This window comes from Plasmodium vivax, chromosome 12 (assembly GCF_000002415.2).
Source record: "Plasmodium vivax chromosome 12, whole genome shotgun sequence".
In the NCBI taxonomy this organism is placed as follows: domain Eukaryota; phylum Apicomplexa; class Aconoidasida; order Haemosporida; family Plasmodiidae; genus Plasmodium; species Plasmodium vivax.
In genome coordinates, this window is record NC_009917.1 from 317,566 (window position 1) to 344,294 (window position 26,729).

The 26,729-nt window shown below is 45.2% G+C and overlaps 7 protein-coding genes across 7 annotated transcripts, besides 19 other annotated features; 4 read left to right on the forward strand and 3 right to left on the reverse strand.

Annotated features, from left to right (window-relative positions):
• Positions 1-646: 646 nt before the first annotated feature.
• Positions 647-669: a microsatellite.
• A 441-nt stretch (positions 670-1,110) lies between these two features.
• Positions 1,111-1,132: a microsatellite.
• A 650-nt stretch (positions 1,133-1,782) lies between these two features.
• Positions 1,783-1,811: a microsatellite.
• Positions 1,812-3,250: 1,439 nt separating this feature from the next.
• On the forward strand, positions 3,251-3,757 carry PVX_083210 (Ran-interacting Mog1 domain containing protein; the record flags this gene model as incomplete). The annotated part of the gene is made up of 1 exon (XM_001614191.1): positions 3,251-3,757. The coding sequence occupies one exon, from the start codon at positions 3,251-3,253 to the stop codon at positions 3,755-3,757; it is 507 nt and encodes a 168-aa protein (XP_001614241.1).
• A 584-nt stretch (positions 3,758-4,341) lies between these two features.
• Positions 4,342-4,363: a microsatellite.
• Positions 4,364-4,803: 440 nt separating this feature from the next.
• Positions 4,804-6,189, reverse strand: PVX_083205 (protein transport protein Sec61 alpha subunit (Pfsec61), putative; the record flags this gene model as incomplete). Its single annotated transcript, XM_001614190.1, has 1 exon — positions 4,804-6,189. The coding sequence occupies one exon, from the start codon at positions 6,187-6,189 to the stop codon at positions 4,804-4,806; it is 1,386 nt and encodes a 461-aa protein (XP_001614240.1).
• A 172-nt stretch (positions 6,190-6,361) lies between these two features.
• Positions 6,362-6,384: a microsatellite.
• Positions 6,385-6,432: 48 nt separating this feature from the next.
• Positions 6,433-6,453: a microsatellite.
• Positions 6,454-9,242: 2,789 nt separating this feature from the next.
• Positions 9,243-9,272: a microsatellite.
• A 101-nt stretch (positions 9,273-9,373) lies between these two features.
• Positions 9,374-9,399: a microsatellite.
• A 467-nt stretch (positions 9,400-9,866) lies between these two features.
• PVX_083200 (hypothetical protein, conserved) lies at positions 9,867-12,108 on the forward strand (the record flags this gene model as incomplete). The annotated part of the gene is made up of 2 exons (XM_001614189.1): positions 9,867-11,814; positions 11,951-12,108. The coding sequence occupies 2 exons, from the start codon at positions 9,867-9,869 to the stop codon at positions 12,106-12,108; spliced, it is 2,106 nt and encodes a 701-aa protein (XP_001614239.1).
• Positions 10,406-10,429: a microsatellite.
• Positions 10,912-10,943: a microsatellite.
• Positions 11,297-11,319: a microsatellite.
• Positions 11,432-11,458: a microsatellite.
• Positions 11,900-11,925: a microsatellite.
• Positions 12,109-12,941: 833 nt separating the features above from the next.
• Positions 12,942-12,974: a microsatellite.
• Positions 12,975-13,375: 401 nt separating this feature from the next.
• Positions 13,376-15,130, forward strand: PVX_083195 (hypothetical protein, conserved; the record flags this gene model as incomplete). The annotated part of the gene is made up of 7 exons (XM_001614188.1): positions 13,376-13,496; positions 13,675-13,740; positions 14,060-14,109; positions 14,206-14,302; positions 14,444-14,545; positions 14,750-14,845; positions 15,012-15,130. The coding sequence occupies 7 exons, from the start codon at positions 13,376-13,378 to the stop codon at positions 15,128-15,130; spliced, it is 651 nt and encodes a 216-aa protein (XP_001614238.1).
• Positions 13,715-13,788: a microsatellite.
• Positions 14,892-14,927: a microsatellite.
• Positions 15,131-15,881: 751 nt separating the features above from the next.
• PVX_083190 (hypothetical protein, conserved) lies at positions 15,882-19,285 on the reverse strand (the record flags this gene model as incomplete). Its single annotated transcript, XM_001614187.1, has 2 exons — positions 15,882-17,053; positions 17,206-19,285. 2 exons carry the CDS (start codon positions 19,283-19,285, stop codon positions 15,882-15,884), a joined length of 3,252 nt encoding a protein of 1,083 aa, XP_001614237.1.
• Positions 16,166-16,186: a microsatellite.
• Positions 18,714-18,734: a microsatellite.
• A 2,502-nt stretch (positions 19,286-21,787) lies between the features above and the next one.
• Positions 21,788-23,483, forward strand: PVX_083185 (isocitrate dehydrogenase; the record flags this gene model as incomplete). Its single annotated transcript, XM_001614186.1, has 1 exon — positions 21,788-23,483. One exon carries the CDS (start codon positions 21,788-21,790, stop codon positions 23,195-23,197), a length of 1,410 nt encoding a protein of 469 aa, XP_001614236.1. The 3' UTR covers positions 23,198-23,483.
• Positions 23,244-23,268: a microsatellite.
• A 555-nt stretch (positions 23,484-24,038) lies between the features above and the next one.
• On the reverse strand, positions 24,039-25,401 carry PVX_083180 (hypothetical protein, conserved; the record flags this gene model as incomplete). The annotated part of the gene is made up of 2 exons (XM_001614185.1): positions 24,039-24,575; positions 24,751-25,401. The coding sequence occupies 2 exons, from the start codon at positions 25,399-25,401 to the stop codon at positions 24,039-24,041; spliced, it is 1,188 nt and encodes a 395-aa protein (XP_001614235.1).
• Between the last annotated feature and the right edge of the window lie 1,328 nt (positions 25,402-26,729).

The window sequence follows — 26,729 nt, forward strand, 5'->3', positions numbered from 1 at the left end:
AATTGGCAAACTGACAAATAAAGTTCTAAATGATCACGCAAAAACAGGAAAAATAAAAAGGAATCAAGAAATTAATTTTTCAAAAAAATAAATTAATCTAAACTATATATATAATAACGTATTGTTTTGATAAAAAATCGGGAAAAAAAAAAAAAAAAAAAAAAAAAGAGTTTTTTATATATATTTTTCTCCCTTTTTTATATCACTGCATGTAGTAAAAATTCCATGAAACTACGGAGCATAAATTATTATTATCTTGCATGGTACTTTTTTTCCAAGACTGGAGTGGACGCTTTCTTTTAATTATATTTTCGCATGTATACTTCGCGCAGTTTGGCATCATTTCGCATCATCACTTCTTATCATTTTGCAAACCCTTCTTCATACAACTTCGTATACCACATTGCTATACCGTATTGTAATTTTTTTTTTGTTGTTGCCAGCACCTTTGTTTCGCGTTTTTTATTATTATCGCCTTTTTTTTGTCGTTTTTTTTTTTATCCACCTGAGCATATTCACCACCGGTTTCACCGCTGAACTGTTTCGCTTCGTTTCCGCCTCTGCTGTTATTTCTTCTTTTAAAAAAGTGGCAAAACAATTTTTTTTTTAATTTTAACTCCCCTTTGCGCAGTTCACTCCGCTTGGCATTTTTTCCAAATGGAAAGGAACAAAAAATAACTCAATTGCAGATCCGCTGTGTTTTTCTGTACGACGAGGAAAAAAATTGGCATGCGCGCAATTTTATTTTTCATCTTTTGGAAGTAGTTAAAATTAACTCAGTTACAACGGTATAATTGGGAAAAAAAAAAAAAAAAAAAAAAAAAATTAAGAGCTACGTATGCCCGCGCCATCTGAAACGAGCATTACGCGTTTGTACGTACAAGCAAATGTACGTATTACCTACGTTGTAGTAGGCCAACTGTACCTTTCCCGTGATCAGATTTCTCAGCCCAAATCCGTTTTGCATACTCAGCAAAAAGAGCGTCATACGCACTGAGATGAGGTGGATGGAAGGACCAACCCATCCCCCCTGTGCAATGATGCGTCTTTCCATATGTTCACTAAATGACAAGTAAAAAATTTGGCGACCAGGGAATGGCCGCTTCTCCTCTGTCGTTTGAAAGAATTCCCAAACTGTGCAGAGCTCAAAAGGAGGCGTCGAAAGTAAAAAAAAGGCCCCCCCCAGGTTTTGTAAAAAAACTCCGCGCGAAAAGCATAAATATGATATATCTCCGTAGGGTGAGTTCTTAGGCAAATGGCAAGTTTGACTCCTTTTAGAGGGGCGAACGGAAAGGAGGCCTTCATTTAATTGCTCTTTCGGACCGTTTGTATAGCTGAGGGGTTCGCCACTGGACTGCTGACCGGCTCAGCTGAAGCGGCGCCCCTTCTCGCATATGTTACATTCTTCCAAGGCGCCACGTCGATGGGCGCCCATCTTTCCAAGTGGGATATCCATCGATAATTCCCCCATACGCCAAACAAAGAGGGCGTTAAGGCCATCTGTGCGAAACGTTACCCTCTTAACGCGTAAAAAGCGTCGAGTTATAGACTAGCTGATGTGCGAGCAGTCAAAGCCCCTCTCTGAACAGCCCTGTCCTATTTACCTCCTCAGCGGAAACGCATTCCCCCATGCTGTATGGAGTGACCATTTTATGGCCGCAAAATTATGTGTTTAAAATGATTCGCCCCTCCATATCGGAACACCGCTTAAGCATGTGTGCCTATTCGTACATGCACATATGTGCGTAGGGATACTAGCCGTCCGTTTATGAATTCCCCCCTGGCGTTTGCCCCCCCTGCCGGCTTCTAAAAAGGCTGGAAAGGAAAACTAACTCATGAGGAGCGCCTATCTATAGTCATGCATCCCAGGGGGCTACTCTCATGTGAACCACGTGAGAATCACCCTTCTTGGAGGTGGGTCAACGGGGAGAAAAAAGCTCACTCCAATTTTTTATTAACACGAATTGGACGCATCCAAGGGGGCATATCCAACTACGCAAAGATACAGGGATGGTTTCACATGCGTATATACGTGCATACACGTTAGGTGCAAGAACACCCAAAGGGGGTTGCCTTTATTGGCTCCCACCTGTTGGGCTCTCCACGACGTAAGTTTCTCCAGTAGAAATTGCCACCCCTTTGAGGTGGCATAAACTGATCACACAGAAATTACCACTGTATGGTAGAGCGCTATGTGAAGAAGCACCTCCCCAGATATTCCTTTTCTTTTTGATGAACTGGGTCCGTAACATTCCAAGTGGACACGGAGGCAGGCGAAACCAAGCGCATATACCCATGAGAGGGTCACATAAACACATCGTCGTTATGTTTTCCCTCCAACCTTCCCCTCAACGTAACAATTTCATAGAGGGCTCCACATGTGTGCAGCGCAGCAAAGGTTCTTCCCCAAAGGGATGTCCAAGGAAAGCTGTTTGGACCACCATTCATTGTTACGGCCCCAACGAAAGTGACATATGTATGTAGCGAGAAAGGATGTCACCAGAAGGGAACTATTATAAAAGAACTCCGCAACAACATTGGAAAGGCGTTCTTACCATTTGCTCAACATTTGAGAACCCTCTCTGATGTTGCAGGGCAGGGGGCAGCTGTCAGTCGAGGGAGACGTCCACCTGCCCGACTACCTCGGTGAGTCGTTGTGGACATGCGGAAGAGGTGCCACTCGCATGGGCGCTCAGTTTTGGTGGATCACCTCAGCACATTCATGCACGCGCAAATGTATGCAAATAATTATACTTTTTAGTGAATACGCCCGATCGCTTCCGCTGAGCCGACGAAATGTGCCGCGCGCCCCCAAAAAAAAGAAGCAAAAAAAGCGAAAGAAGCGAAAGAAGCGAAAGAAGTAAAGGGCGCTCGATTATTCCCCTCCCCTGGAAGTTATTTTATTCCCAAAAGGGGGAAAAAAAAAATAAATAATTAATCCACCGCTTCACTTTTTCTACATATCTTTCAACATCGCCCCTGCGAATTTGAGAAAACGGAAGAGGCCAAGAAGAGGAGCGCAAACACGATTGAGGGAAGTGTGAGTGAAGTTTGAGGGAGGTTTTTTTTTTTTTTTTTCTGGTGGGGCAAAACGACAGTTCCATTTTTGCACAAGGGGGGAGATCTACCTTCCGAACGGCCCGGCAATTGGAGCGCGCACCGCAAAAAGGTTAAGCAGCTTACCAGTTAACGAGCTAACCAGCCAGCTAACCAACTAACCAACTAGCCTATCAGCCACACCGCTCCCCCCATGGCGGAGGCGCTGCGCGAGAGCCACTTCTTCAACCGGTTCATCAAAATGAACATCCCGGACGACTACCTGGACGCGTCGCGCTTCAGAATCATCCCAGACAACCAAGAAGTCTACGTCCACAAGTTCGAGGACAAATGTCTCATCATAGAAATCCTCTGCTTCCAAAATGTGGATATACAGGAAAAGGGAAAATTCTACTTCTACGATTTAGCAAAAGAAAACGAAAGTGTGGAAAGTGCCATCATAACGAGCAACCATTCAGTGTCTCACTCGCAAGGGAGCTACATCCTCCTAGTTGGCAGGCAGAAAATTAAAAAAGATAACTCTGGTGAGTATGAACCTGTTTTACTATACATTTGTATTTTCCCCCTGGAGGAGCACAATGCAGATGTGCTAATAACTTGGAATGTGCCCAAGGAGGAAATGAACATTCATCCCGAGTGGGACACCTTTAACGAAATGGTGAAGTCCTTCAGAATATTGGACTACAGTTTGTTCGTTTGATCCACCCATTTTCGCAACATGTGCATTGCGTGGCGGGTGCTACGGCGTCCCAATCGAGGTGCCTTCCACGGGTGCCCCTTATGGTGTCATCCATATAATGCCCTCGTTTGCTCTGTGGACGCTTTCTACACTGCAGTTGTGGCGAATTAACCAGGGAGATCATTCGGGCTCCACTTGGTGCGCCGCTAACCCTACCGCTTACTTGGCACACCTCACCTTTCCAAGCGAACCGAGCCACCAGTTCGCCCCCGTTCAGTTTACCCCATGTGAGCCTCAAACCAGGGCACCTGCACCCGCCGAGGTAAACGAACAACTGCACCCATTTTAATATACAATTTTTTTTGTACAGATTTTTTTTTCCTCTGCTTTTGCGTTATTCTTAGTTTGATAAAATGTATTCAAATATTTCAAAAGGGTATGAAATGTAACGAGTGGGACGATGAGAGGAGAAAGAAACACAGATGGAGAGAGTAAAAAGCGCGGTGGATTATGTTAATCCCTTTTTTTTTTTTTTTTTCCCTCTATGCAGTGATGTACAAGGGGGGGGGAAAATACACACGTAAGGGAGGATAACTCTGATGGGGGTAAATCTCCATACAGAGGGGGGAGGGTTTAACTATATGCACTCCAGTAACGCGCTGGCTATAAGGTGAGTGCCTGCTGGCTATACGCTGAGTGCCTGCTTGCTACGCGCTGTCTTCGCGCACGCGGGGCGCCTCCATTATTACAACGTGCACTGCTCGCGCAGAAGCATCCCCCCCATCATGACATTTAAAAAAAAAAGGGGGGGGAAATGCAGGAGAAAAATGCGAGCTGGGAAGCCTGTCCCAAAATGCTGAGCTACCCCAGGTAACCTTCTCCAAAACGCTGGGGCGAGCCGAGTCCACAAAAAAGCCGCGCCCAACCGCGAAGCGCGAAGATGATGACTCGCTCTGCAAAGGGTTATCCGATCCGATGCGCTGCCACTGCACCGGGCGGTGGTACTGCTACTGGCGCTGCCACTGCTACTACTGCTGCCGCTACTCCCGCCGCTACTCCTGCGTGGCCTAAAACAGCGAAGCCGCCTTCTCCTGCTCCTTGACGAGCATTTCGTAAAACTGGTATATTATGGTGACGGCGAGCAGAATACCCGTGCCACTTCCCAAGGCCCCCAGGAAATCGGCCAAAATCGTCAGCGCGCCAATGCACATGCCCCCAAAAGCTGCAGCGGTGGGGATATATCGATTGAAAACTCTGGTTAGGGATGTAGGCGTGTCTCTATAGCCCCTCATGCCAATTTGCTGATCCCGCAATTGCTTCGCAACATCTTTAGCCGAGCTACCAGACACTTCAATCCACGTCTTCGAAAAAAAGGCACATGCCACAAGGACAAAGGAAATATACACCAGGGTGTGGAACGGGTCATTCGTAATATCAGCAAAGGAGTTCGGAGGGGAGATGTAATAAGCTATTCCACCAATCGGAATGGAGGTCCCACTAGACTCAACTTCCTGCCATTGTCCCAAAATATTCACCAAAATGCTATCCTTAAACCGTTTGTATAATATTTGGGAGAAAAAATACAAATTGGACACTAAAGCCGTTTGCAAAATGATGGGGATGTTGCTCGTGTAGAATAGCTTTATAGGGTAAGTCCCCTGCTGGCCTCGTACGCTTTGATATTTAACAGACAGGTCCACTCTAAATCCTTGGAGGTAAATAACAATGAGAAATACTAAGATGGTGGCCAACAAATTGGTAACATTAGGTGCATGGGTTCTATAGAAAGCTTTTTTCAAGGCAGATATTTTATTTGATTCTGTAAAGAGACAGTACACTAGAGAAATAATTGCTCCTTCAAATTCGATTCCCTTATCTGTGTTGATGGTGGTTGGGCTAAAGGACTTCCACATAATCGTTTCACAAATATTTGTTGCTATAAATAGGGAAATACCTGACCCTAATCCGTAACCCTTCTGTAGTAACTCATCCAATAGGATGACCACCACTCCTGCAAAAAATAACTGTAGTATAATGATGATGGCGTGTCCTGTTCCTATTTCGGATATGTTCCCATAAATCCCGCTAATCACATAGGCGATGGCTTCTCCTAGGGTTATTAACAATCCTAGCAACTTCTGCGCTCCTTGAAAAAGGGTTCTATCCTCCTTCAAGCTCTGATCCACGTCTATTATCTTTGAACCTGCCAATAGCTGCATTACCATGCCACTTGTTACTATGGGGGATATTCCCAATTCCATTAAGGTTCCTCTGTTGGAAGCCAAAATCACACGCATCCAATAAAACGGGTCACTCGATTTACTCGTCACGATGCCGTACAGCGGTATTTGGCAACATATGAGAAAGACAAACAAAGACACGGCTGTCCATAGCAGCTTTTCTTTAAATGGCAACTTCCTGTCTGGCGACTGCACCTCCGGCAGCAGAAACATAACCGGCTTGATCAAATTGAGGAATCTCACTGAAGGGGGAGAGGGGAGAAGCGGATAACAAATGGCAAGTCAGTCCACGCAAAGTGGGCAGGGTAACACCACCCCTTTCGTGAGTGCTCCGATAAGTGCGCACGCGGTGACTCCACAAAATAACACCCCGGGGTTGCATCCCTTTGGACGGGCTTCAAACCGTTGTCTGCTCATGTAAGCGTTTTGTGGTTGAAACCCATCCATGCCGCTTCGTTGGAGCGGCAGTGCCTACATCTTGCGCACACCCCACCCACACGTTTACACATTCACGCGGCGCGCATTTTTCGATTTTTCTCGCTCTTACCCATTTTTCCTTATTTAGTTTTTTTCTTTTTCGCGAACCTGCTTCATAGTGGGGGAAAAGAGAAAAATATATATATATATATATATATATATATATATATATATACTCATTCGCGCAACGCACATTGGCTACGCATATAACGAGTGGTTACACGTACCACGCGCGATCAAACGGGTGGCGGCCCCTTCGCGCCGCTCACTCTGCTCACGCTGCTCACACTGCTGTGTATGCGCTTGTTTTGCAATTTCCTGGAGCAGGGACTTTTTCGCTTCCCCCTTTTCTGCGTTTCCTTCACGCCGCTTAACCTTTTTTTTTCCTCTCAACTTACTTTTATTCGCCGCACAAAGTTATTTTTTTTCGATCCGTGCCCTTCTACTCCTTTTCCCTCCTCACTTACTACGCGTTAACATAAAGGTGGGCCGGACTTTCTAAATTAAATAATTTAACTATGCAAAAATCAGTAAAGCTTTGGTGAACGGTACACGTCAGAGGTCGGGAGGGGGGGATAAGATCGAGTGAACGTACGTACACAAGAAATAAATGGAGAAAAACAAAAAACCAACTTAATAAGCAAAAAAGGGGAAGAAAAAAAAAAAAAACGTAGCTTGGGGATTATGACACATTCACTATACCATGTATACTAGTATATGCATATGTATGTAAAATTCTGTGAGCAGCTTTGCTTTGGGTCAGCGCATACTTCCTTGTATGCCCTTGAATAGCAAATCGTAATTGGCTGTTTGAAAAACAAATAAAAATATCATTATCAAACAAAAAAAAAAAGCAAAAAAGAGGAAAAAAGAAAAGAAAAAAAAAAAAAAAAGGAAAAAAAAGGAAGCAAAAATAGTGATGAATACATATATGCATATAATATACAATTTGGAAATTACATAAATGTGAGTTGCGAACTTAAATTTTTTCTTTTTTTATAATCTTTTTTTTTTTTTTTTTTTTGTACGAACAGTCAAATCCATACGCGCTGATATGCTACGTTATACGTATATACATATGCAATACACGCTCTGGAGCTTTTATTTCGTTTTATTTTTCTTTATTTTTATTTTATTTTTTTTAAACCCGCATTTGCCTTCAGCAACTGTGCGCTATTCGTGACTAACTGCCCATCGTAAGGGTTGTTTCACAAGCACGAGTAGGAAAGTTTTTTTTTTTTTAAATCGTCAAAAAATGACTCATTTAGAGCATTCACATGATGAGCGCACAAGTACGGGCGTATACGCTCGTATGAAAGGCGTTCAAACACGTTACGTGGTTTTAAACGCGTGGTGACAACATATTCACCATTTTTTTGGTATTTTTTAAACGCCAGCGTAGTGAAAACCGTTTTGATGCTTTGCAACTTGAACATACGATAGGCGTACTAACTGGGAAAAAATATCTAATTATGTAACGTCCTGTTTTTCTCCCCTCTCCCTGAACTTCCAATTTGGGCACACGTTTGATGTGTTATACACATGCGAAGTCACTGTTTTTTTTTTTTTTTCCCCCTTTTTGTTGAAATGTACCCCCCGCGAGGTGTTTCACGGAGTATGATTTCCCCCGGTTGGGGCATGTACATTTCAGGTTATGACTACATTTCGCCAGAAAGGGGAACGGAAAAGGCAATCAAGGCGAAACGGGACGAAACGGGACGAAACGGAACGAAATGAAGCCAAACATGGCAAACCAAACCAAACGCACGCTAAACATGGCCCCACTCGTCAGGAGTTTCATAACGTGTGTCCGGTGCCCCCTGCTCCCCTCCATGGGCGCAAACAGTTAACACCGCCTTATTCACGCAAATGGTTAAAATGACTGATGAAAAGGAAAAAAGAAACGTGCGGCAAAATTTTACCAGCTGACCTTTTTCATCTATCCAATCGCATGCTCTGCTGCGTTAAAAATGTAGAGAAAACACACACACGTGAAATTTTACACCACCAGGGGACGACTCCTTTTTTTGCATATGCCATTAAGCATGTAAAAAAATTATGTCATGTTTATGCGCACAAAAGGGAACCCTTCCCCCAATTGCTAATTCGTCAACATGGTAAGGAAGCAGTTCACCCTTTAAGTGCGGCTTAATTTAGGTGTTCCCTCCTATGTCCAAAAAAAAAAAGAACCTCTCCCATTCATTACACACCATTTAAAGCAGGTTAAAACGGTTGTAACATTTTCATAATTGGGTAAAATAAAATGCAAAGACGCTCTGTCAGGGAGAGGTGCCGCCCTGCGCTAACAAACGAATCGCATCAACTTGTCCATCTTCTACTGTCCTGTGGAGGATTGCTATAAATACACCTCTTACAGCTACACCATTTATGTAAAAAGGTTTAAAAAAAAAAAATCCCTGAAGTCCCCGAAATCCCTGACTGGCGAAAACGGCTGCACATTGGTTAAAAGGCGCAACTGCTTATTGCCCCTTAGACATTACAAAAATGGGCAAATAAAAATACACGTAACATTTCAACCATGCGCAGGACAATGCGCCGAAATGATCATGCAATCGGCACGCAGAACGTTCAAATTTTAGCAAAAATGTTGCATAGTATGCTTCAATGCTGTGTTATCACTCTTCGTCAAACAAAGCAGACAAAGTCACGCACATAAGTGAATGCATGTTTAATGAGAATACAAAACAAGCACAGAAGAATTACCACTCTGTTGCTTTACCCCTTAATGCGCTTTTTTATAAGGGGGAAAAAATCTAAGCGCACAACAGTTGCGTATAGGCCCCCCCAAAATGGCCAGCATGCGGAAAGGTTAGTGTACCAGTGGGACACCAATGTAAAAAAAAAAAAAAAATCCTCCTCTCCTTTTGCAACCGTCCTGCCCAATTCGTGCTTTTAATTTGCTTTATTTTTTCCACTCTTTTTTTTTTAGCAAATCTATATGTCCCTCATGACAAAAAATAGAAAACACCATTTGCTGCCTTTCTTGTAATTTTCTTCAAATGGGGAAGAAAATGCTGACGAAAAAGGACAATTTTTTTCACATAATGCCTACAATTTTTGCACAAACGTAAAATGTCCCTTTTTGCTCACCTCGTTGTGCTAATTTTTCACGCGGATGTGTGTGTATCCCCTTTTTTCTTCTTTTCCTCCTTTTTGCACATTTTTGTTGTTTTGCCATTCCACATAATTAACGTTGCAACGATCAAAGGGGAAAAGTGAAAATATTATAAGTGAAAAAAGCTAGCTAGGTGAAAAAAAAAATTATGAACAGTTAATAAAAAAAAAAAAAAAAAAAAAACCTTCTTTTTGAATCATAAATTGTTTACACTTTAAGAAGAAGCGGTTAGGCTAATCAGGGCGCGCACCCTAAGGGCTTCTCAGACAGGGGGGACATGAACAAAGCGGCGGGAAGCAACTCGGGCGCAGAGGGGAAGGGAAAAGACGGAAGCGATGGTAGCGATGGCGGTGACCGAGGCGACCAAGGCGACCACAGCAGTGGGCGCGAGCATAGTGCGAAAAGTGAACAGTCCGGGGAAAACGTCACACGTGAGAAGGCTCAGCAGAATGGCTCGGAAAAGCAGTCCGAAGGAGGCACCCCAAAAGATGCCCCAAACGATGTGGACAACTCGCACGGAAAAGAAGAACCAAAGGCGCAAGGCAGCAACTTATCCGCAACCTCCATAGACGAGGAAAAAAAGGAAGAAGAAAAAAACACTATTGCAAGTACGCGCGATGATTACCCCGTTGATGAGAAGCCACCACACAGTGTGCGGGGAGAAAGCCAAAAAGATGGAGGACAAAAAATAAAACACAAGTATTTCAAACCAAACGATACGTATAACGACGCAAAGAAGGGAGAAACCATCTCGAGCAGAAACAAAAAAATAACGAAAGAAAATTTAAAAGTAGATATGCGGGACTTCTTTTTTACCTCACAGGAGAAGGATGTCTACGAATATATTCCAGACACGTCCAACTACACCATCTGTCACAATGAAGCGAACGAATTGTATAAAGATGTAGTCACCATGAATAAGCATTTTTTGGACGAAATAAATGTTAACATATATTCGTCCCCGCTGGACACCTACTTATCGAGCATGCTAGCCGCCGCCACGGAGGACTCAAAAGAGAAGGAAGTAAATCCTCTGTTTCGGGCAAACTCAAAAGGCGAAAATAACAATAACAATAACAATAACAATAGCAGTATATCAGATGAAAAAAAAAAAAAAAAACAGAGCGACATATTGGACGAAAGCCCCATGAACAAACCACTATATTCTTACGAGTTTTACAAAAACAAAATCTTTAAGCATTATCATAATAACGGTTTAGTCATCGAAGTAGATCCTGCAAAATTAAAATACAACAACTCTACGCAGTATGAATATGGTCAGAACGGGTCGGCCAATTTAGACGACCCTCTATCTTATTTGCAAAAGTTGAAATGCGAAGTGGAAGACATAACTGCCTACATTAACGATTTAGCCAATAGGAAGAGGGAAGCGTACGACCCGGATCACCCATACGACAAATTAAACGAAGATGTAACAGAGCATGAACAAATTGTTAAGAAAATTATGCATAACCGAGAGCCACCCGAAATACTGCTGGAACTTTTTTCGCTAAAAAATGACATCGACGATATGATAAATGATGACAATTTGAGAACATTGCTGAAGACGGAGAAGGTGGAGAAAATGGCGCCCCAAGGGGGGGTCGCTACTTCTCCTGAGGGTTGTAACAAAGAAGTGGTGAGAGCTATCCTCGACCGGCTGCAGAACTGGGATGATGCTTTCCCCAAAAAAGGAGAACCAACTGGGGAAAAGGGCAGCAAGCAGAGCAATGGGAATATTCAAAAGGGCATCCAAAAGGACATACGCGGGGACTCCCTTCCAAAGCACGTACACATCTACACCCTGCAAAACGGGAAAGAAAAGGAAATTCAAACCGCCCACCTCCTAACGCTGGAAAGAAAAATTGCAGATATTGAAAAGGCCTTGGGGGTAGATAAAATGGCCATGCTTCCATATGATGACCTCAATCATGCCATCCTAGATTTATACAACAAACTGAGCCTGCTAGATTCCATCAAATTGGAAAATGTGAAAAAGAAAATGCAGAATCTGCAATCTGAATTTTTGAACTTAAAAAAATTCAAAAAGGATCTTTTAAACGTCTCCAAAGATAGAGGAAATTACGAAGAGTCCATTGATGAGCTTTTTAAAATCTTAGACCTCTGGAAAAAGACTCACCACATAATTCCAAACGTGCTGGCAAGGCTTCACCAACTCAAGCGGGTGCACGACAACGCGCAGTCCTTCTCCTCCAGGCTCAACGGTGGGCGCAGGGAAAATGTGTTCATCTGTATAAGCGTGTATATGTTCATCTATGCCGGGGTGTATATGTCCCCACAGAAACGGCGTGACACCAAACACACACCTCTTCACTCCTCCCCCCACCGCCCATTTCTCAGATTTGGAAAAGCAGCAAAGCAAGCTAGACGACACAATCAGCCTCGCCGAGCAAAACATCAAGCTGATCAACTCCAAGATTGACCAAAATGTGCATTTCCTGCAAGACACGTTAAGGAGGATGGAATCGGAAGGGGTCTTCCCCTCGAATAATGAGTAAAGCGATGGGTCCCCAAATGGCGACACGGTACAAAACGGAAGCGTCAATATTTTCGTTTTGCCACAATTTAATGAAAAAAAAAAAAAAAAAAAAATCCTTTCAGGACCCCCCCCCAAAAAAAAAGAGCAGCCTTCTTATGTTCCCTTTTCCTCGGTTTGTGTTTCCCGCGCGATATTCCCCCCCGACGAATAAACCCCATTTGGGAGAAAAAAAAAAAAAAAGGGAGAAACAGGGAGTCATAATTTTTTCCCTTTCGCTCATCTGTTCAAATCCCACTTGGTATTTTGCGTATCACCAATTTTTTTTTTATATTTTTTTTTTTTTTCTCACTGTACATAAGCTGCAATTATTCCTCGCGGCACTCCCAACTACGCTCTTTTTTTTAGTCGTTATTTTTCCCTTTTCTGTTTTCCCCGGGGGAAATATTTTCATGCCATTTACACACCCGTTCGGTGGGAACAGGCGTATGCAAGGTGCAAACGCGGGAGGAAGGGCAGATCGCAGTGGCGCATGGGAAGCAAGCGGGTGAGGTGAATAGACGGCCACACGCAGACATAATCCGGTCAGCTCCCAACTTGACGCGCGAGGCGCACGTAGGGTCTACTCCTTCATTTCGAATGATAAGCGGAAAGATTCCTTCTTTACCCCTTCACAATTTCGTCGCCCATTTGGACCAACCGGGGGTCTCCCCTTTATTCTCAGCGAACGAGGCATAATCGGAGTGCCTCCAATTTGCATGCCCCTCCTTTTTTAGCAATTAATAAGGCGAAAAGGTAAGACAGTGAATTATTAGGCTGACGCGGCGGAAGGGGTACATGCGGGGGTGACTGCGTTGCGATGAGTCAGTCCGTTCGTCCGCTCATCCCTTCATCCATCCACCTGCCAATTTTCCTTCTTCGTTTCACCAAGTGAGCCGCGCTCGTAATTTTCACGCAAAGCATCAAGTCAGCTATTTTCCCCTCCACTTCGTCCCCGTCCAGATTTGTAACTTTTTCCTTTTCCTTTTTCCCGCCGCTGTAACCGCGCCAAGTGAGTGCCGAAAAATATGCACGTAGGGGCTGCCCCGCTATTTTGCAGCCCTTTCAAATGGTGAAGCATTTCACAGAAATGAATTCGCTTCCCTTGTGTTGCATAAATTGAGTGTGCCATAAGTCGCATGTATCTCGAAAAAAAAGGTAACAAAAAGGGTAGGAAGTCATTCCAATTTTCCCCAAAAGGAAAAACATAAAAATACGTTTCTCACACACAGAGCACTTGACTCTTCGAAATGGAGGAGGTGATTAACAACAACGAGGTAAAGCGGGCGCTGCAGCAGCAGCTGAATCAGATGGTGGAAGAAAACGAAAAGCAGTACAACGACTTAATAGCGTACATCGAAAATGAGAAAAGTAAGTCCCATTGGGGATGAGCCGGGGGAGCCCTGTGAAGGTGGCCTCGGGGAGGGCATGCTTATTGGCCGCCTCATCTGTGATGTGATTGTGCCACGTCGACTGTGCCACGTTTACTATGCCACCGCGACTATGCCACTTCGATCGTGCCATTCGAACTTCCCTCCCCCCCGCGCAGAACAAATTGAAATCATGAAAAACAAAACGAGGGAGAAGAAAAGCTCAATAAACAGGATAACCCACGGTATGGCAAATATTGACAAGTGGAGGAGCAGGCGGAGGAGGGGGAGGAAGAGAAAGGACACGCACTGATCGGCATGACTGCTAACGGTCTGCCCACGTACCCCTGTGCAGCTTTAAACGGGCAGACACACCCCTACATGTGTGCTGCCTCAACACGTGCGCGGTTTTCCCTTCGGCCTCGCTTCTCCCAGTTGTGTAGCCCACCCCGTAACTTACATCGTACCAGATGATACACAACATGTCATGTAACACGGCATACTACACGTCGTACTACACGAGATACCTCCTTTTTTCATACCCCTTTTTTCATACCCCTAAAGAAATCGAAGCCAATACCGTCCTAGTCACAGAGCTGAAGGAGAGCGTGATGGTGGGAGGCAAAACAAGTTGGCGCCCCCGGCAGTTGCCAATTTACCCCCAAAAGCACAACTACACATGTGCCTCTATGCTTGTGACCCCTCCGCAGGAAGAGGAGAAAAAGCTGGACGAATACCCCAAGCTGATTGAAGAAATTAACGAGCAACTGAATTTAATTTTAAAAAATTTCGACTCCTCCAAGTTGGGTACATCCCCTGTGTGAACTTTTTCACTCGCTGGAAAGATGTGCACACGTTTCCGTCATCCGGATGGCCATTCCATTTTCACTCCATTTTCACTCCACTCCATTTTTCCCCTTTTCGCCACCTCGGGTGATCCCTCCGTAGAGTACAACACAGTCAAGCTGCACAAGGACTACATCCAAAACGAGTGGAAAAGAAAACTGAGCACCCTCTACAATCTGCTCGGATTTGAAATCATATTGCAAGGTCCCCGCACACCACGCGTTCCCCTTGCGGGGGTGCTCCCCCTCGGGGCATCGCTCGTCTACGTAGACGTGTGCAAGCGAGCAGCGGTGATCTCTTTGAACCACTTACAACTGAGTCTGTGGCAGAGTCTGCTCTCACTTCTTCCCCCTTTTGCAAAAACAGCTCCAATTGCTTATCCCCCTCATTATTTTCATCACCCTACAGATGACAAAATAGCAATCGAGTTTTCGAATATTCAGCCAGGCGATCCTCAGAAGAAATATCGAGCCACCGTCGCTTTGCACAACGGGACCTACGAAGGTTCGCCCAGTCGTTTTTTTAAACGGCCGTCCCGTCCCACCTGGGAGGGGCGAGCAAACGGTTTATGCGCGCACGTTATGTGCGCATGTTAAACACGCACGTTGAGCACCCCCGTTGTGCACGCACAGCTCCACTCCACGCCCTTTCCGCCGCCCCCCCCCCGTAGCCATCGAAACCGCGCCCCGGCTAAACAAATTTGACGATTACGTAAACGGCCTAAATAAGGGACTCCCCTTCACCACCTTCTGCTGCTTACTCAGAAAGTCATTCAAAGAGTTAAAATAGTTCTTAGAAAAGATGTCTCCATCGTGTTGGTTCCCTTTTTTTGGGGGCACTCACCTTCGCAAGTTCCACTATGTAAATATCTGCATCGGCGAATGGTGTGCAAATTTTTTTTTTTTTTTTTTTTTTTCACAATTGTGATTTTTAAATGGAAAAAAATGGAAGAAACGACTTTTTCACCACCTCCTATTTTTCGTACAATTTGATAAAACGGAACACACCTAGTTTGTAAAAATGCAAATATGGTTTTTCCTTTGGGGGAGAGAGGTTCTCTTTATTTTTGTACACTTATGGTTTACTTCCCCTGACTTTCACTTTGCTTGAAGCAAAAACCCCCCGGGGAACCAGCGCGGGGGTATCCCCCCAATGTGCACACATTGTCCACCGGCACCCAACTCGGCTGCAAATGGGGATTCTTCTCTTCCCATTTGGTTAGGCGGCGCGGTGGATTGACCGAGACATGGGAGGATGGACTGCCGGGCGGCCTACTATCATTCCACTGGTGATTCAAAATTTTCACGTGCGGGCGGAATGCATCCTTTGCGCATTCGTTCAATTAGGTTTTTTTTTTTTTTTTGTGGTGTGTAAAAGCGCAAAAACACGTGGTGCAAACGATGTGGTGGTGATGGCGGTTGTCAAGAGGGAGGGGGGAGCCACATGGAGTGCCTCCACATGGCGCTACTCCACATAGCTCGCCTTTAACGGGGCTACCCCAAATATGTCGCCTCTAACAGAGCTACCCTACATGGGCCCCTCACAAATTGGTGGGGTGCATGAAAAAGGGGACCTCCTTGAGGGAGCTCTTCAGCTCGAGCCCGTGCGAAGGAGACAACAGCGAGTGCACGTAGTTCGAACGCTCATAGGTGAGGAATAAATGATTTGGAGTGTCCACAAATTTGTATATTTGATCAAAAGTGAGCGTTCTGTAGTAGTAAGGCCCTGCACTGGCGTCCGCGGCGTTTGCGGCGTCTGCAGCGTCTGCGGCCTGCCCAGAGGAAAGAAAGTCACCTCCCAAGTTGGATGCGCCACTACCTCCCACACTGACGTAAGACGATGATACATTCTCAGATGGGGATGAAACGAACATGTCTGTATAATTCCTCCTTCCAGATGTGATATCTTCATAATAATGAAAAAACGTTTTAAATTGCCTTTTATCACACCACCTCCACATGTTCAGGTACGAAGTAGGTAAGTCCCCCGCCTCGAATTCTCTCTCCCTTCCCTCCTTTACAATGGTATAAATGAATGACTCATCAGAAAGGATTTTATCCTTCACGAAATTTTCCTCTCCTTGACTTCCTTCCCCCTTTTGGCGCGTTACCAACGGATTCAAAATGATATTGTCGTGGAAGCCACTATACTTCTTATTACTGCAGTAGTGCCTGGAGTTGAAACTTCTCTTCAAATTGAGCAAATAATGGATTTTCTCATTTTGATTGGAGCTGTGCGTTTCTGTGATGGCACTCTCGTAGTGTAGACACGTGGAGGGGTACTTGTACCTCAGGTCGAATAGAAAAATGGAGTTATTCGAATTTAAGGAAGTTAGAGATATGCCCGTTAGGCTAAAATCGTGGAAATAATTTTCACTGTTAAAATATTTTTTATCATTGTCGTAGTCAATTAGGTTATAATTCACGTAGGAGACGTAGTTTGCCATTCTCCTATCGTCAATAAGGATGTTCTTTTTGCTCATTACAATGTTCGTGTTGTAATCGAAGCAGGCAATTTTCTTCAAATCTTCCATTAGCCGTTTTTCGCTCTCCACTGCCCCGCTCTCCAGGTCTACGCGGTAGCATATGGCTTGGCTCAGTCCCACGCTGCATTTCCCCTTGTCACTCATCACTACGTTTTTCACTTTTCCTCCTTCGCTGATTTGGTGCGCGTCCAGCTGCGCGATTCGCTTCGCCGGTATGGGGGTCGTTCCTGTGGGGGGGTAGCAATTACGATGGGGTGAATCATGGGGTGCAATTCGAGGGGTGCAATACACGGGGTGCAATACACGGGGTGCAATACTCAGGGTGCAGTTCCCAGGGTGAACAACACACACACAGAGCTAGCTCTTCCACTCGACTTACCTCCCAACGAGAAGACATATACCGCCGACTCGTCGGCCACCAAAAAGGAGTCGTCCCTGAGGTTCACCGCATCCCTGGGGGCGAGGGCTTTCTGCCCCTCCCACGTCAGCTGCGCCTCCAGCAAACGAGTAGGAAGCAACGAATTCACATCGTTCACCTTCCACAAATTTAAATACCCACATTTGTCCATGGAGAGGAAGGAACTAAACGAGGGGTACAGCTGACTCTGCTTGTTGTGAATCAATTTTAGGACTCCTGTGTGAGGGCCATTTGACCCCCCCGTCTTATGTTGAAAGTAATTCTCATGCACGTAGTTGCTTTTTAAGTTCCATCTCCTCTGTACATGTTTCTTTAATTTTATTTTATATTCAAAGGAGGTTATTTTATTTCCATAGGGAAAAACGTCATCGTAAAAAAGGTCCCTCTTTCTGTTGGAGCTACGTTTAAATTGATCCTCGGAGGTGCAAAAGGTTACCCCCTCTCTGTTGTCTTTGCTTAAATAGATGCGGATGAATTCGTAGAGGCTGAACAAGTACCTCATATTCATTATGTTATTTGTGTATAGCACATTTTCTTCATTTTTTTTACACTCTTCTTTTGCTTTCTCCAGGGGGGTACTACTACTTTGGGTTGTCTCCCCGGGTGGTTTTCCTCCCTCCTTTGTTGGGTGTTGGCTTTTCTTGCGGTTATTACCTGCACCGCTTTCTTCCATTTCTCTGTTCTCGCTGACATCACTTCGGGGGAGTACCCCATGCTGTCCATCCGCATTCCCACCGCTAACCCCTTCTGCCTTGTTTAAAGTGGGTTCTTCTGTGCTTGAGGTTTGGCCCCCCTTTGAGGGACCCTCCTCAGAGTCGTGCACCCCACAGATGGCGGACTCGCAAGTGAGTAGCTCCCTCTTCTGGTCGAGGCGACTCTCCCAGTTGTCCTCCACACAATTCGCCCCCTTCAAAATATAAAACTGGTACTCTTTATTCTCATTTAAAAACCGTATAATGTCCTTCACATTCTGTCTGAACGGATTCACATGCACATTGACGTAGAAGAAACGATTAAAAATTTCATACGAGCACTTGCACAGGGGCATTAACTTGATTAACTCGTTAAAGGTGAAGAACTCACTTAACAGGAGGAAGTACAAAAAATTATTCATCATTCGGATAAGGGGGTTCCTAAAATTGACGTCTTCGGCATCACTGTAGTGGTTGCTCAGTTGTGCGGCATGTTGTACACTTAGGGGGGATCCCACCTCTGTACTGGCCACTTTCCCATTATTCTTCCGGACGTCAAGTGCAGGGGAACCGCTGTTTGCCCCTTTTTGGGGACCGCTTCGCCCCCTCTCCTGGTCCGCCAACGCAGCACGTGTTCCCTCCAACATAACCACTTCGCTCGCATTACTGTCACTTCCGCACCTCCCTACGTAGTTTATTTTCCTCTTTCTTTTAAAAGGCCTCTCCTGCACAGAGTTTAGGGAAGCGTACATGCGAAAGCTTAGCTTGTTCCAATTCGTGTAATAACTCGTATAGCTGTATTTGTTAAATGGCACCAGGAAATACACAAATGAGTTTTTATCAAACAGGGACTCCATTATGTAATTCGTTTTATACCCCTCGTAGAGGGAGTAATACGAATTGTCATCGTTTGAGACGCATTCTATGCAGCTGGAATCTTCTTCGTCTTCCTCGTCTTCCTCGTCTTCTTCATCTTCATCTTCTTCATCTTCTCCCTCTTCCTCCTCCTCTTCCTCCTCTTCCCCCAGTTCACTTCCAGACGTCACCACCGCGTCATTGGGGCCATTCCCACCATTTGGGGCCCCCCCCCGAATGAAGTTATTTCCTACGTTATGACTGTGACGTGTGTTGCCAAATGACTGCACGGCATCCTTCTCTCCAGCGGGGTGATCATTTATGGCGGCCCCCTTGTGGAGGCCCTTGTCCCTCTCCCCCACCCCGCAACCGGGGCTCCTACTCAACCCACCCACAGACATTTTGCTCACCTCATTTTCATTTTTCCTACATTCGTAAAATGAGTTAAAATCGTCATTCTTCTTTAGCATTTTGTCCAACTCGAAGGAGCCCATTTTATTCATTTATTTTTTATTTATTTATTTGCTTATTTATTATTTTTTTTTTTTTACCCTACTGCTTAACCGCCAGGCTATTTTCACTTTGGCAGGAGGACGGATGTTCAAAGTTACGTGGACGGGGTGACCGAAGATCATGCGCCGCGGCGCGAACAACTCAAATTGGGGAAAGCAAAGCAGACGGCTGTGCAGAGCCCCTCCCGTGGGACGCAGCGTAAACCGTTGTACAGTTCTACACTGGTACATCGCCCATACGACGGTGGCACACACACATTGGCATATAATGACGTGCAAAGTACAAACAGACGGGGGGGAGCTCCTCCCCAAACGCAGAACAAAGGCAAAAGTCGTCTGTTAAAAGAAAAAGGGGACCTTTTTGTGCGTCTCCAAAGGAATGGTTCAAAAATGGGGCAAAATGGACGAAGGAAATGATCAAGTAGTTTAGGGAGGAGAGAAGTGTACCCCTCCACGTGCTGCCAATTCCTGTGGATGAAAGCAAAACTAATTAGGCGTTTTTTTTAAACTGTTCCGTTACTCGTGCAACTGAAAGGATACAAAGGGCCATCGCGATTTGTGGCAAACGAAATGCCTCAATCGATTCGGCCAGCCTTCCACGAATATATGCGTGACAACGCACACGCTGAATTCGCCGCCCAGCAGTGCGAAGAGGGTCCCTTAATGGGGTTAACGCGGAAAAGCGGGAAAAAAAAAAAGAAGCGGCGTGGTGGAGAGGCGAGGAGAAATGGGCGAACCACCGGGCTACACTTCCGGCCTTCTCCAAACACTTTGTGGATGTCCCCACTTTCTGCGGCGAAAAAAATGGCACTGACACCGAATCAGGTGATGTACACTGGTGTATCGGCCCCTCTCCCCCTTACATGAAGATGAGCAACTTGGGCAAAGTATCAACTCCGGAAGGGGAAGGAAAAGCAATCGATACACGCCGTGCTCATACGGTTCGGGTTCTCACGCAGGTGTTAAAAGTAAATAAAAAAAAAAAAAAGGGGGAGCCTCACAAAATTAAAAGCATTTTTTTTTTTTTTTTTTTTTTTTTTTTTTTTCTCACATGCTTCTGTTGGGTGTTCACGGTGCTACACGAATTCATGTTACATTTGCCTATCTCCCTTCGCGCAAGCAATGTATGTACGTTGATAGGTACACATATCAAATAAAAATACATATGTTCGTTACCCCCTACTTGGGATTTCACTAAAGCAGTGTCAGAGGGAAAACAAAAAGTTTATCCCCCCCCCTAGCCAATTGGGATAAAGTGCGTACAGGTTGATGTATCCTTCTACATTTTTTGCAGATTATGGATTAACCATTTCTGAGGGTCATAGAGAGTTGGAAAAAAAAAAAAATGTGAAGCGGGACTTTTTTAATATGCCCAATCGGCATAAATTGCCACGTTAATTGCCACGTTTTTGCATTTTTATTTTTTGTGAAACGTACCGAGCATGTAGTGTGAAGAGGAGCACTGTTCACTTATCCACTTGGGGAAGTGCGCCGAAATAGTTTCGCTTCCCTCATCCCGGCGGGGGTAGAAACCCGAGAAGGGCACACAAACGATGTGAAGAGCGGTTTGCACGTTTCGGTTTGCACGTTTCGGTTTGCACGTTTCAGTTTGCACTTTGCTGCCGCCAATTTGCACATGCTTTTTTTTTTTTTTAGCACCACTGCTGGGAGGCACCGGGGCCCCGCTATGAGCAAGCAGTGCCTTCCTGAACAGGCGCGGGAAGGAAAAATAATCAACCCACACAGTTTGTTCCCCACCACTTCGCCCCTACACCACGTACATACGCCCTGTGTGATGACGTCAGCGGGGGTCTCCCACGAAGTGACACTCCGGCGCGACTATGTGCAGCCTTCTTGGTGCTACCTTTTTTGAGGCAACCCCTTTTTGCGCAGCACATTAGATACCCCCCCATTTATTACCTATTCATGCTGAAAAAAAAAACACCCCGAAAGAGGAATACTTTCCTCGCGCAGGGTGCTCTATCCCAAGGCGAAGAAATTTTCCATAACGTTTGTTCCCCCCTCTTCGTTCGCTTTTTTCCACCGATGCACAAAGGGATACACTGCAGGTTGTTTTCTTCAATTTGTTCCGGAGCGACGTCGGGAAAAAGCCGGTAGTAAATAAAGCGCTACAGTAGCGGCGAACCGATAGTGACGAAGCCAAATAAAGCGCATAAACAGGGCCACGCTACATCCACCCCGAAGTGAACGCCAAACGTGCAGAGAAGCGGAGAAGCGGCGAAGCAGGTGAAACGTGCCACTGCACAGCACTTCTGCCAAGCGCGGCTCCACCTTCGCCTATCAGATTAATAACGAAGGGGAAAACCCTTTTCCTGAGGCATTTTCCGCAAACGGAGGGGATCCCCATCGGCTGGGTGCACACAAAAGAGGAGTTACCACCCCCCAGGGGAAACTCCCGTGAGTCACGTGAGAAAAGCCGCCACGTCGCCGCTTCAACACTTCGCCGCCTCACCACACCGCAAAATGGGAGGAAGCGCGCTGCTGCGGAGTAGCCGCTTACTGCAAAGCGCCACCAGGCGATATGCGAGCAAAAGCGCGGCGTTCAACATCCACGGGAAGGTGAAGGTCGCCAACCCAGTCGTGGAGCTAGACGGAGACGAAATGACCAAAATTATTTGGAAAGAAATCAAAGAGAAGCTAATCCTTCCATACTTGGATCTGAACATAAAGTACTTTGACCTTTCCATCGAAAATAGAGACAAAACGAATGACCAAGTGACGTTAGAAGCAGCAGAAGAAATAAAAAAGTCATCTGTAGGCATTAAATGTGCAACAATAACCCCCGATGCAGCGAGAGTCAAAGAATTTAACTTAAAAAAAATGTGGAAAAGCCCCAACGGAACCATAAGAAATATACTGGACGGCACGGTATTCAGAGCACCCATTTTGATAAAGAACATCCCGAGGCTAATTCCCAACTGGAAGAAGCCAATCGTTATAGGAAGACATGCCTATGCTGACCAGTACAAGCAGAAATCATTAAAAATAGAAAAAAGTGGGAAATTCGAAATTGTTTTTACACCAGATGATAACTCGCAAGTGATGAGGGAAGAAATCTTCCACTTCAAATCACCGGGGGTTTGTCTAGGGATGTATAATACTGAGGAGTCCATCACCAACTTCGCCCTCTCGTGCTTCCAGTATGCACTAGATTTAAAGATGCCTGTTTATATGAGCACCAAAAGTACTATACTCAAAATATACGATGGGCTATTTATGGAAATTTTCCAAAAAATTTATGACCAGAAATTTCGCAACCTATTTGAGCAGCACAACTTATGGTATGAACACAAACTGATCGATGATATGGTCGCTCAGGTGCTAAAATCTGAAGGGGGATTTGTATGGGCTTGTAAAAACTACGATGGAGATATTCAATCCGATGCAGTTGCACAAGGCTATGGGAGCCTAGGGCTAATGAGCTCCATCCTCGTGTGCCCCGATGGAGTTACTTGCGTGTCAGAAGCAGCACATGGAACCGTTACACGTCATTATCGATGCCATCAAAGGGGAGAAAAAACTTCTACCAATCCTATTGCTTCTATCTTTGCCTGGACAAGGGGGTTACAACATAGAGCCAAATTAGACCAGAACCAGCCCCTCCAACTCTTCTGTTATGCTCTCGAAAGGGCTTGCATAGAAACTGTAGAGGATGGACTCATGCCCAAGGACCTTGCTGCCTGCATAAAGGGGCTTAAAAATGTCACCGAGAAGGACTACCTCTTCACGGATGATTTCATTGATGCCATTAACGAGAAACTCAAGTTGAAGCTGCTCGCAAATCAGGCCAAAAATGACGCACAGGCCGCCACCACCACCAAGCTGCAAAACGAGAACTGGAATAATTACGCCCCCCAGGAGCACTCCTCGTGAGGCGTCCCCGCGGCGGGATAAACGCACAATGCCATGCGGCAGTTGTTACGCTACAGTTGCCACGCTGCCTTATGCCACACCTCCCTATACTACACTTTACCGTGTGTTTTTTTTTTCTCCCCCATCGTAACGCACCTATGCATGTGCATACGGCGAAGCGGCAACGGCCACTCTGCGCGCACATCACCCCATCGCGTTCGACGCTACGCCGTGGTGCCCTTCATTCTGCTCACAAATGAAGAGGCAACCAATAACCACTTCAACTTAAGCAAATAACGATGCCTTCAAAAAAAACAAAACAGAAACAAATGCGTTGTGGGAAACGATGCAGCATATACAAAAGGGTACACAACAAAATGGAAACAAAAAAAAAAAAAGAAAAAAAAAAAGACCTCCATCAAATGATACTCAAAAATACAAAACAGCACTGTTGGAGAAACACAAATGTCGGTTAATTATTACTCTTAAATTTTAAAATATTTAAAAAGAAAGAAAAAAAAAAAATTTTAAATAACGGGGTGATAACGGAAAGGAAAATTTCCCTGCAGTATGCAGCTTGCAATATGTAACCTGCAGCCAGGGAGCCCCACTTCACCTCCCCCTCTAATGCATATAAATACTCACGCGCAGAAAGATACGCTCGAATAAAGCGTAGAACAAACACGCCCAGAGAGGTAACCCCGTATGCATGTGCACACCTCCACATAAAAAAAAACAAAAACAAAAACAAAAAAAAACAAAAAAAAACAATAATTGGGGAAGACCATTCGACTGCCATCGTAAAATGGGTCACCTAGCTGTGCACCTTCCCCCTCCTGGTAGTCACCCAAATGTGGTCTCCTCACATCAACATCACACTGTGCCTCTCGAAGTTGCTAAATTGGGGCAACTCAATTTTCCCATTCTCATCTTTGGGAAAGTTGCCCAGCTTGTAGTACACCTCCTCAAACTCTTTGCTGTTTTGTTGGACCATTTCTTTGATCTTTTCCTTATCCTTTAAGAAGTCCATTTTATTAGTGTCCTTTCCATCTAGCCAGTTGTTTATGATATCCCATAGCTTGTTAAAAATGGTGCGAGACTCATCAACCCCTTCGAAGAAGCTTATGCAATCTCTTTGATGGGCATCCATTAAAATCTCCCCATACTTTTTTCTGCACACTTCGCAATCAATGTCCATTTCGTGCACAGGTGGCATGGTAGGGTCGAAATAAATTTCCTTCGTGTTGAGATCCCTGTTTATTTTTGCGAAAGCCAATTTGATCACTTTGAAAATGTACTTTATGAAGTTGTGGATGTATCTGACCACGTCCTTGGGGGTTATGTGGCACGTCACATCCATTTCTTGGGGGAGGCCGTTGTTTAGGTGAAGCTCGCCGCCCTGCGGGGAGTGGTGTAAAGGGGAGGGGAGTTAGCCGCGCAGTGCGTAGGGGTGGATAAAATGGGGGAGGCGATGCAGCTAAGCGGCGGGGCAACTACGTGACAATGCAACTACGTAGCGATGTAACTACGCGACAATGCAACTACGCGACCGCATCACGCTGAGCACTTCCTACCCGGTGCAGGGGGAACCCCCCGTTGATGGCGTTGAAAGCGTCGTTGTTCTGGAAGGACTCGCGCACGCACAGCGGAACATTCATGTAGCTATTGTCAAGGTTCATGAATTGGCCATTCAGCGAATAGTTCAAGTCATCTGACAGGTAGGCATACGTCAATCTGTTGTTCTGGTCAGCTACATATTTCCCTCCAAAGGGGACATTCTTATCCGCATCGCTAAGGGGCATAGTATAACTGAACTCCCCCACATTATTTTCATTAATGGAATTACTTGGGTACACAACATAGGGATTAATGTCTTGAGCAAAGGAGCTATTCAAGGAGGTGCACTTCTTATTGCACACTTTGCGTTTTTTATTTTCTACTCTTCGAATAAATACCTTTGGACTGGGGGGCTTACAACTGAATGGATTTCCTGGGCACCCGAAGGACATAGACGGGGTGTTACTCTTATGCTCATACTCTTGAACTATGGCATTTGGGTAGCTATAATATTCCTTGTACTGCGGCTGAGTAATTCCTATGCTTTCGCTCGTGTAGCCATCTATGGTGTACAGCCTACTTACGCTATCCGGCGCCGTGTCATTTGTTTCGTCAAAACTTTTTTCCACCTTCAATTTTTCATAGTTTTGCGACGGGTCCGGAAACATGTTTGCGAGGGGGGAGAGCGATTTGGTAGTGAAGGAGTGGGACAAGCGGCTGATCGGATAAGAGTGTGTGCCAGTACTTGCTGCGTTCGCGCGATACAGTTTGTTCACCGTGCGTGGGGCCGGAGATAGGGCGCTGCGCTGCCTTATTTGCTGTGTTGCTACTTCCTTTCGCGTTTCCTCTCTCTGATCCTTATGGCTGCAACACGGCCACACAGTAACCACTGCTTACGTTGCTGTTTTGTTGTACGTTATCCCTTTTGCGCTCCCTTCAGCTGCGAAACATGGCGGTGAGAGGTGCAAATGCGTCGGCAACCTGTGTGCATAAAACGCAGCTTCGCGAAGATGTTCTGTTTCGTGAATAAAGCGCGGGTACATCAAGGGGGGAAAATTCATCACAAAAGGGGGAGCCAAATTGGTCGAATGTTAGCCAGAGGTACGACAAAGATGTAACAGTTTATCCAATTTTTGCATTTACCTTTACGTGCAGGTGTGATGCATGCCGGAGCGGGGAACTGTGTTGGTGTCTACTCCAACGCACCACCTGTTGCAATAAACATTTTTGCAGTGCAACCGCGCGAACAATACAAAATGGCTGATGTAGTGCGGCAAAATCAGATGTTAAAAAGAAACGCGCACGACTGGGGGAAAAAACAAATTGTGGGGAAAATGGAGTGACAGGAGTAATCTGCCTTTATAAACATATACTCATTTAATCTTTTAAAAGTGGGAAAAAATGTGGAAAAAAGGCGATATATTTTGCGCAAACGCTTCTTAAGTGAATATATTTTTTAAAAAATGGCGCAGGGGCGGGAAGGGGCCGCATACGGACATGCGCACACGGGGGAATGACAGCGTGAATGCGTTGTGCATATATGCGTACAGGGGAGAAGCAGCGTAAATGTGCATTTTCGCATGCGTACAAACAAACTTATACTTAACTTTGCAATTACACTTGCAGTTATGTATACACGTACATGTACACTTTCGCATTCTTTCGCATGTTTTCCCATGCGTACGCACGTACAATCATTCGTGGCGCGGATTTACGAGTGCTCCCCCATTTTCAAACTCCATGCCAGAAAATACTCGCGCTCGAAAATACGAATGTAGAAAGCGCAGGTGCACACCGCGTCATAAATTCGTTTTTGCCATGTGTGTCAGACGATGAACACTCACTCGTAACGAGGTAGTTAACCGAAGTGGGAAGTGAAGCTGCGCGATTGACTTTTCCGGACAACGCCTATGTTACTTCACAACATGTCATTAGGAACATCACAACTGCATGACGAAATGGATGAGCAAAAAAAAAAAAAAACGTTATTCAAAAT